At 41.0% G+C, this 10,774-nt stretch overlaps 1 protein-coding gene across 1 annotated transcript; it reads left to right on the top strand.

Annotated features, from left to right (window-relative positions):
- The first annotated feature begins 953 nt into the window (after positions 1-953).
- Positions 954-6,317, top strand: UQCRB (ubiquinol-cytochrome c reductase binding protein). Its single transcript, XM_084751340.1, has 4 exons — positions 954-1,109; positions 4,176-4,247; positions 5,372-5,538; positions 6,102-6,317. The coding sequence occupies exons 1-4, from the start codon at positions 1,091-1,093 to the stop codon at positions 6,177-6,179; spliced, it is 336 nt and encodes a 111-aa protein (XP_084607466.1). The 5' UTR covers positions 954-1,090; the 3' UTR covers positions 6,180-6,317.
- The last annotated feature ends 4,457 nt before the right edge of the window (positions 6,318-10,774 follow it).

Here is a 10,774-nt window from a genome sequence, read left to right on the forward strand (position 1 = left end):
CCTGTCTTAGAGTTAATTATTTTAAAAGTTTATCTGGCCTACGTTTCTACTAAAATGGCTTGATATTGATTTTTTTAGGTGGGGAAAATAGAACCTAGATGTTTAAAATCATATGGGATTAGTTGTACATCGTGATCCTAGAAATAAGGAATCTGAATTTGAACTTGGATTTCTCAATTCTAGTTTTAAAAAAAAAATCTGGACTCTTCCTAATTGCAATGCCCATGAATAACTTACCTAACTTTTCTGAGGCTCAGCTTCCTTTGCTCTCTAATACTGATAAACAGCAATTACACTATGGATTTAGAATTAAATGAGAATACAGCCACCCTTCTGAACCTAAATATTTCACACCTATGGATTCCGTCTACCACAGATTTGGGAAGGGTATATCTGCATTGAACATGTATGTACATTTTACCTGTGTTATTTCCAAAATGATTCAGTGTAACATTTATTGAGCATTGACTTTATATCCTGTATTAAAGGTAATCTAGCGACGATCTAAAATACCAGAGTGTTTGTATGTTAAAACACCGCACCATTTGACATTAAAGAATTCGAGGATCAAAGGCATTCTCTGGTGTCCTAGAACCCTCTCCATCTATACTGGGATGTGTGCCTGAAAATCTACCACATGACCTGTCTCCAAGCAAAGGCTCCATTAATACCTTAAAAGTTCCTTCCTGTAACAGAACCTTGAATGACGCCGTTTTCTAATTTCTCACTATTTTTCCCATTGTGTCACGAAGGACGTTTTCTTGCAGCAGGCACACAAAATGATCAGCTCAATGTGTGGACTTAATTTAGTTAAAGACAATCAAGTGCTTTTCCAGGGGACGACAGATCTGCTTGCGCAGGCGCCCTCCGCATCCCCTCCCTCTCCCCGGAAGTACGCAGGACGCGGCGTTTCTGAGCTTGCGCAGGCGCCCTCCGCTTCCCCCTCTTCCGGGAGTACGCAGGACGCGCAGATCTGAGTTTGCGCAGGCGCCTTCCGCTTCCCTCCACGATAAGTATGCAGGACGCCTGCGCGTTAGCCTGGCTTGTCCTCTAGGACTTACCCAGGAGGCTGCGCTTCACTCAGGTCAAAATGGCGGGCAGGCCTGCTGGTAAGTTACCCGATCGTCCTTGGTTGCTATGGCGGGGCGGCTTTATTTCCCCAGCAGGTGCTCTCCTGCTTTAGCTCAGTTTGCGCGCAGGGGACATAACGACCCAGCCCAGCGCAAAAGACAGGTTTCGCTGAGGGTTGGAACGGGAAACCTCTGCTGCCGAAGGAGCCCCGCAGTTCAGCGGGCTCGGCCTGCTTCCCCTCCGCCGTGGGATAGCTGGGGGAAATAAGGAGGTTGACAGAAGACAGTCAAAGCGAGCGAGAGAGCATCTGCAGTCAGGCGCGTTCCCTTCCTCCAACAGTGACCGCGGCAAATAGCATGTGCGTCCGCGTTCCTCTCCTGGAGCTGTTAGAGGGAGATAAGATAGGTTTATAGTGAGATAGCAGGTTAACCTTGGTGTATCTTGACCGTGAGCTGGACCTGCAGTGCTGGAAGGAGTTTCGTCTGCTGTTTGTCTACTGTAGACACTAGAACAAACTTGTCATGGGGTAGAATATTTTCACCTCAAGTAGTAGTATCCCTCATCCCCTATTTTTTTTTTTTCTAAGTTACTGTTTACCCTCTGGTGGTAGAAATTAGAACAGCTTTTAAAAACTGTTCTCACTGCCCCTTGAAATCCTGAAGGCATTAATTTCACCCACTTGACAAAATTTTAAGGAACCTTACTAAGTTTAGGGCATTCTGCCTCAGTGTTTGTGTTTGATACCGGAGATCTGATTTTAACAGTTGAGAATGACTCCCTTCCAAAAGCCTGCTTCCTTTTCTACAACAGGCTTTTGACCTAGCTAATGTGATAAGGGCAAAGGAAGTAGTGCCTAGCACATTATAAGTGAATGTTAATCGTTATCATAATCACTGCTGTGTTTACAGTTTAGCTTCAGCGCGTTTTTTTTAACTCTTTAATATTTATATTTGTATTTTTGAGGCAGGGTGTCATGTAGCCCGAGCTAGATTTGAACTCATTTTGTATGAGCTTCGGATCCTTTTTTCTCCATGCTAAAATTGTTTGAATTGCAGAAATGCAACACACCTATTTTATTTGCTGCTGGAGATGAAACCCAGGGCTTTGTGGTGCATGCTACACAGGCAGTGTACCAACGTGAGTCATTAGCCCTTGACTATTATATACAATTTTATACATGACTTTTAATTTCTAATGTTGGAGGAAGCCATGTAATAATAATCTGTACTAAGGAGTAGGAAATCAGAAGGAGCTAATAAGAAGAGAGCTTGTTTTTCTTCCTTGCTAAGATAAAATTTTAAAAGAAAGCTTAAGTACTGAGAATATAACTCAGTTGGTTTAAAAAAAAAACGCTTGCCTTGCAATGCAAGCACAATTCCTGGTTTCAATTCCCAGAAGCCATGTTCTTGAGGTCTTGTTTTGTTTTTAATAAAGTCTGAATTCCAGGACAGCCATTTACATGATGAGATCCTGCCTCAGTGACCCTAGTTCGTGCTTCTAATCCTAGTGCTCAAGAGGTGGAGACAAGTGGATCTTGGGGTCACTGGCTAGTTAGCCTAGTGTACTTGGCAGTTTCCAAGCCAGTGAGATGTCATCTTAAAAATGAAAGCAAATGACTAGGACTTAATGTTTTCCTCTAGCAGTCATACTTTCCCTCCCCCATCCCTCACATTTAAATAAAACAAACAAAAAAGTTAGGCTTGCTCTATCTTTTTTCCTGTACCACCTCTGGTCAACAGCAGGCACTCTCCAGCTTCCTTGGCCTCTTCTAGCTTAACCTTCTCAGCATTGTTCCGCAAAAAGTTCTGATTTGGTTTTGTTTCAGTTTTTGCACGGGGTGTTTTGCGTTCTAGGCATGAACTCTTAGGGCTGAGCTACATTCCTAGTCCCTATTTTAGTTTTTGTTTGTTTGTTTATACCAGGCCTGGAATTAAGAGTCTTAACTGCCTCAACTTCCTGACTGCTGAGATTACAGGAATGCTCAGTTACATTAAGAGTTAAAACATGGACTATTTCTCTTTATCCATGATCAAATACTATTCCCATGAGATGCATGCCGTGGGGGAGAGCCAAACCCTAACACTAGTAATGATACTCTGCTATGCTTGTAGACAGGAGCCTAGCATAACTGTCTTTTCGGAGGCTTCATCCAGGAACTGGTGAAAACATGCAAAGACCTACAGCCAAAGAACAGGCAGAGCTTGAGGAGTCTTATAGAAGATTGTCGGGTGGGAGAGGGAGTATTGAGGAGGGATCGAGGATACTACAGGAGGACCTGCAGAGTAAACCAACCTGGACCAATCGAGCTTATCAACCAAAGAGCATTCATGGGCTGGACCTAGGCTACCTACGCATATGTAACAGTGGGTAGCTTGGTCTTCATGTGGGTCCCCTAACAACTGGAGCAGGGGCTGTTTCAGTCTGTTACCTGCCTCTGGATCCCTTTCCCATAGCTGGGCTGCCTTGTCTGGCCACAGTGGGAGAGGATATGTTTAGTCCTGCTGCAACTTGATGTGCCAGAGTGCATTGGGTCTGTATCCCTGCAGGGGCCTCCCTTTTGGAGAGTGGGGCCAGGGAAGTGGGACTGGGAGGAGAGGAGGGAGGGGGACTTCAATCAGGATGTAAAATGAGTAAGTAAATAAATTTAGAAATATAGTATGCCCTTGGTGAGCAGTTAGTTTGCTGTTTGGAAGGGGAGAAAAATATTAATTTATTGATATTTACATAATTTAGCTGGTGATATAAAAGTTTTTTCCAGAAGTAATATTTTAAAGATGATGGCCAAATGAGATTTTGGAGATTAGGACGTGAACTCTCACAGCTCCACCCCCTTTAAAAAGGGAAGAAAATTTTTTCCTGTAACTACAAATTATAGAAATGCTTCAAATCCTTTCTTTCCCCTTCAGTGTTTATGATAGCAGGCAATGTCAAGGCAGAGGGCGTTGGACTTTGAGAACCCAAAGAGGCAGAATGCACACCTGTGGATATTAGGGACCTTTAGTTTTGAGCTCCCCATTTTCTCCCACAAGGATGTTTATAAGAGAACTGGCTCTTTGCCTATTGATGCATTCATTTGTAAGCAAGTAACAGTGTGGTAATTATAGTTGCAGCGTCAAGCAAGTGGCTGGATGGTTTTCGAAAATGGTATTATAATGCTGCAGGATTCAATAAACTGGGTGAGTATCTTTTCTGTTGTCCTCTTTCTCTTGTTCTTCCTGAATTCTGTGCTTTTTAAGAATTCTTACAGTTTGAAAGAGATGATTTATTGTGTTATTGCATGAATCAGATGTAAAATTAAACTTTTATTTTTTACGTTTTTGATCCTTGTGTGCTTTGCTATGATAGTTGTGGAAGCGTCAACAGATTTTTAGGGATCCTAATTATAAATTGAAGTTCTTTATGTCTTTTAAGAAAATATGTCATTTGTGTATATAGCAGGGTGTGCTTGTGGCCGACAGAGGAGGACTTCTGGTTCTCCTTCCTCCATGGTATCCAGCGATCAGACTTGGCTTGTGAAATAAGTACCATCATCTGCCTAGCTGCCTCACTGGTCCTAGTTATTTAGGGTCTTGATCTCCGAAGAAGTTCTACATGTTTTCAAGGGCAAGATACACATTTTAAATACTTTCTGAACCAGTTCATATGAAATAGGAATTTTGTGATAGTGGTTTTTAAAGGCCTATATATGTCTTCAAGAGAAAATTTGGGTCTAAAATGCTTTTGGTACCCATCTTTCCTAATAAATTGTTCTTTTTCCAGTCAAGTCTTGAGTTATAAAGATATTTTGGTCATTAGAAAAGAAATATTCTGGATAGAGGAGATGGCTCGGTGAACCCCACAGGCCTGATGACCTGAGATCAAAACCCACATAAAAGGTTAGCCCAAGCAGCTCCACTCACAGTGTGCTACCCTGGGATGATGGGATCAGAGATAGGAATCTCTAGAAGCTGGTGGCCTAGCATATGCAGCAACACGGAGACTCTGTCTCAAACAACGTGATAAGGCAAGGACTAACACCTCGATTTCTCCACATGTATGTGGAGGTACATGTGTGTGCGTGTGTGCGCGCACAAAGTTCCTACCAGATATGGTAAGTTATGTAATTTTAGCACTGGGGAGGCAGAAGTAAGAAGATGGTAATTTCAGTATGAGTCTGAGAATGGGTGGACAGAAACCAATTATTCTCCATGAGTTCAAGACTAGACAGGGCTACATAGTAAGAGTATCTCAAAAAACCGAAACAAAAAATCCACTGTTTTTGAGTTAGCTCTTTAATCTGATTCTTTTGTTCCTGTTGCAGGGTTAATGCGAGATGATACACTATATGAAACTGAAGATGTAAAAGAAGCCATAAGAAGGCTTCCTGAGGACCTTTATAATGACAGAATGTTTCGCATTAAGAGAGCCCTGGACCTGACTCTGAGGCATCAGATCTTGCCTAAGGAGCAGTGGACAAAATATGAGGAGGTAGAGCGGATTTGATATGTCTAGTAGTGTTAGTCATTCTAGATGCAGTATGAGAAACGGGAGAAACATGCTTGTTTGTGAAGTGCTTTAGTGTTCTCCAAGTCATGCCACATAAGTAGCATTTCAGCACCCAACTGAAGTTAGCAGAAAACTGTCAGCTCCATTTTAAAAAACAAGGTGAAACTTAGAACCAGGGTGACTTCTGAAATCACTGGCTGGGCTAGAATTTAGGTTTTCTGCCTCATGCCATTGTTGCTTTCCCTGTACTCTGGTTCCTGCTCTAATAAAAAGTTAATTATATGAAGTCTACTGTGTGATTGTCCAGCTTCTAGCATGGACATCTGTCCTCAAAAGTCACTGAAGCCAGGAAAGCCTGTAGGTATTGCTTCTTACCTGGCACTCCTCCTTCTGACCTACTCACTGCATGATCTTTGTGAGGTTTTACACTTAAAAAATAGTTCCCAGAAGTTCAGATTATATTTTCTTATGTTACAAGCAAGCAGTAATTCATTGCAATGAATTTCATTGGTGGTTTAAGACCTATTTTCTTCTTCATTCTTTAGGACAAATTCTATCTTGAACCCTACCTGAAAGAGGTTATTCGGGAAAGAAAAGAAAGAGAAGAATGGGCGAAGAAGTGATCTTGTAGTTGAGATCTGTGGTTGTACCTGGTCTCAGCATATTTCTACAAAACTATTTCAACCTGAATCAGAGTTTAAGCATTATTGGCTCTGCAGATACTTCACTTTAAATAAAGTCTATTGTAAACGTTGTCAGAATGTTTGAATTCGATTCAAACTCTTACTCTGGTAGTTACTGTAATCACTTTTCTGACAGTTTTTTTTCCAGACCTGTACGATATTAGTTGCTACTAAACTTGAGGTGAAAGCAGCTGCTTTGGTCATCTCTTCGTTGGGTAGAAAACTGGCCAACTTACTAAAGGATACAGCACTTTATACAAGCTGATTAGTAAGCTTTAGATTCCTTTTGTGGGCTAGTGAGACACAGGAAAGTCATAGCAAGGCCTGTACAGGTGTGAGATGAGGTAAGAGACACCACTGAACAGATGGCCCATCGGCTTCCAGAGGGGCTGATGGAAAGAAGGGAGAGTTTACCCCAGGATTTGGGGCACAACCTTTCCAATCACTGTTCTGTACCTAGATTTATTTTGCATCCTACCACTTAGAAAAAGTACATATCCCAAATCTGGACTTATGTAATTGTCTATGTATGTACAGGTATACCCCTTTGCTAATCAATATGTAGATTACAAAACAACAACAAAACAAAACCTCAGTCAGAAGACAGTTGAGAAAAAACACAAACGCAAACTACACTTTTATGTTCCATTAAGAATTAGGTACTGAATTAGGCATAGTGTGTCTTTTAATTCAGCATGTGGACATTTTCTGCAGGCTTCACAGCGGGCAGCGGAAAAACAATCCAAGAATGAAACTTTTATTGTAACCAGAACTGGACCAAGACTTCTGGAGTCTGGTGCAGATCATTTTTCTTTAGTCATATTTAAGCATAGCACAATTTTGGGAAAAAGCAAGTCCCAAGTGCACAATTTAAGACATACTTAACGTTGAGATTCTTTACAAATTACATTGACTCACACGGTGCCTAAGGTGTGTGGTCTAGGGAGCTTAACTGAGGTAAATGCTACACCAGCAAGTGTCAGGGTTGCCCTGGCCCTAAGAGAATAGAAGTCACTAAGGCTGTTGTAAAATACAAATGACATCTTTTGGCCTAAAAGCAGTGCTTTGGGACTTAAGGGAAAGAATCTGAGATAAGTAAAAACATGAGTTGTGGGAGGTAGAGGTAGAGCCAGTCTCACCAGACAGCAAAGGCTCACCAGATTGTAAAGTATATAATTACTGGCATTCCCAGAAAAGCAGCTACACTCCTCATTCCATTGAGGTAAGTTGCGTGTTTTAAGTTTGCTGGATTCTCCAGTGCTTATCTCTGTGCTCAAGGCCCTATTTGCCCTCCAGATCAGCAGTCAGGAGGCAGGCCTGCCGAGACTGTATAGTTCCCAAGGCCACATAGAGACCCTGTCTCAACACTGAAAAGGAAAACAAAGTTTCCTGATCATAGATTAAATGTAAAATACAAATTCCTGGTGCAAATTAGGAGGTTCTTTGGTGGAGGTAAGAGCTGGAACTGCTGTTAGGACTGGAGGAGAAGAGTACCTGCGTTGTGCTGCAGGAGTTTATGATCAGGATCTGCAAAAATGAGAAGAATAGGAACAAAGTTGTATTAATTTAAAATTTATAAAACAATCAAAATGCCCAAATGCATATATGCATTCCTTTGGCTTTTTTTTTTCCTGAAGTACTTGTCTTCAAGGCTTACAACTAATCTAGACCTAGTTCCTGAAGCTTTTAGCCTCCATACAATCTAATCTAGGCCTAGAATGGTTTCAGCCTCTCAGACTGCTGAATAAACTCACCCTTTCTGGCTCTGAACTCTTGCAGGCTGGTGCAACCCAGCTTTCCTTGTTCAAACTCGTTTCTAAGCTCACTTAATCAATTTGGTTTCTCAGCTCCTGACAGAATTGTTCTGCTAGGCCTCAGACTAACTAGCAATCTGTTCGAATCTTCTGGTGCCTCGTTCTCTGGCTTAGTCTTGTCTTACCCGTGTCTAGCTTGTTCTCTTTTCAATCTGTCTCCGTAAAACTCTCTCAGTGAAACTTCCTGTGAATTCCATGAACTGAACTGCCATGAGCTCATCTCCACTGCACTCTCTCAAATCACTGACTCAACTGAACTTCTGAACAGATTAGAACCCAGAAAGATCTGCATGCCTGTCTCCTGAATGCTGGAGTTAAGGGTGTGTACCACCACACCTGGACCTAAGCTTTTATTTATCTGAAATTTGCTCTCTACCAGACTGGCCCTGAACTGAGATACACTCGGCTTCTGCCTCCCAAGTGCTTGGATTAAAGGTGTGTGCCACCATAGTTGGTTTCTACCAAGTGTTTAAAAGCCATATGTGCTGGATGTGATGGCATATGCTCTTAATAGATTCCAGCACTTGGGAAATAGATGGCTGGCTTTTCAGTTTGAAATTAGCCTGGGTTGTATGGTAATACTGTTTTGGGGGGGCGGAAGTCATATATTAAAAGTTAGGTTAAGATATTAGAAAGTTACTTATTTTCAGGAAAAATTTCCTTTGATCCTCAATTGTATTTTAAAACTCATCCTGAAAGTTATTCTTGTCAGTTCTCTAGTGAGTTTTAGTCTTCCTAAAACGTTTTTGTTGTGGTAAAAGCAGTTCTTTAATATCCTTAACATTTAAGGTATTAAAGCAAGACTAAAGGCAATACCAACAGATGTTCTTCAACAGGTGAGGTTTGATTTAGTAGGAACAGGAGGTTTGCTCATGGTTGAAAATGTGACAACTGATTTGGGGGAAAGAGTTCATCCCCAATCAAAGCTGTTACTTGGCTACTCAATTCTAAATGAAAGCAAATAAGTACTTAAAAAAAAAACTACTTATTACTGTTTGGGTTTTTGTTTGTTTGGGGTTTGATTTTGCTTTAATACAGATTCTTCCTGTGTTGCTGTGGTTGGCCTACAGCTCACTATCTAGACCAGGTTGGCTCACAGAGATTATCCTCCTGCTGCCTACCAACTGCTTGGATTAGTGCTGCATACCACCACAGATGTCTTAATGTCTTCGTTCCTATGAATTACTCTGTTCTGTTTATTTTGAAGAGTAAGCAGGACCAGGATTTAGATCACTGGGAGATCAGGGAGATGGAAGGAACTTATGAACAGACCTGTGTAGTTGACAGAGGAGTGTCTGTACTATCAAGAACTATGCTGTCATCAAGTAATTGTGAGAAGGCTGAAACTACCAAGCCATTCCAAGCTAATTCTAGGTTAGATTCACACAGCCTCAATCCTTTCACTTCCTTCTTAACCATAGGAAAACCAACCTCTATACAACAGTTGACTCAACTGTAAGTAAAGCTACTGATAGAACATATTCTACAGCATTGTAAAAATGTACTCACTGTATTATATGTCAAGACAATACAGCACAGAATTTATTTGGGGAGACACCAAGTCCTGAAGAGCTTTCTTCTTTGTCCTAGGGTTGTTCACTCCTGCTCCATCATTCTTGAATACCCGATCCTGAATGAAATTTCTATTGCCTAAGATGGGAATAGGAGGAATTGGATCTGTGTACTGACTTTGATGAGTCTGAAACTCAACTGGTTCCAGATTTTTCCATTTAAACTGAAAGTATTTTCAGATACCACATCCTCCCACTTTGCTTTGTACCATTTAAAATAGCTCATTAATTATTCAAGGTTTTGGATTGAGCTTGGCTTTGAATATATGAATTATCTAGATCGTTAAGGACATAGATATATTATTGAAAAATGGTCTATACCTTATTTTAAAAATAATAATTATTATATTTTATTTTAACTAGACTCTGAAAGAACATCTAAAATAGAACCGGCTTAGATTCCCTGTTAAGTCATTCATCCTTCTTCTTGTCAAAACATGGGAACCAGTGTAAAGCACACTGGCACCTCAGACCATGCTGATCCCATGTTGCATACAAATGTTTGGTGATAATCTTTGTACATGACACCCAATGTTAAATAAGTTATCTTTACTAACAATACTAATGCCTGTTTTAAAGTCTCAGAATGTTAAAATCTAAAGTGTAGATTGTAATGATTTCATGTGTCAATGCTAGGACTCTCTGTAAGGTATTCACTCTACATTAATTCCAACCTACTAAGATACTCAAAAGTAAAATAAAAACTCATCCAAAACCCAACATCTTATTGCTATAATAATCCTCCCAAAGTCACAAGACATTTTAAGATAGAAATGTGTTGAGTAGCTTTGAAAATAACTATGATGCTTAGAATTTAAAAAGTGAACAACAAAAAACCCACCCACCTAGATCCTTGACAACTTGATGAGTGAACAGCAGAGCAGGTCACACTGTATGTGGGATGCCTTTTAGAATCCAGCTTAAGAAGTGAAAGTGGAAAGATGGATCAGACAGCCCTTTCATAGCAGTGCTGTTTACACTGTGTTTAGGATGCCTTTTGGATCACATCCCATGTCAGGTCTCTAGCTTGTCCCAGAGATGTCCCATCCCCATTTTCCCTTCTTTCTCCCAACCCTCTCACCTCCATCCCTGCTCTCCCATCACCTACTTGCCCCCAATCCCTGCTGCCATCTCCATCCACTCTTTCACA

The sequence above is a fragment of the Acomys minous genome (genome assembly GCF_964271855.1).
Source record: "Acomys minous genome assembly, chromosome: 12".
Classification (NCBI taxonomy): Eukaryota; Metazoa; Chordata; class Mammalia; order Rodentia; family Muridae; genus Acomys; species Acomys minous.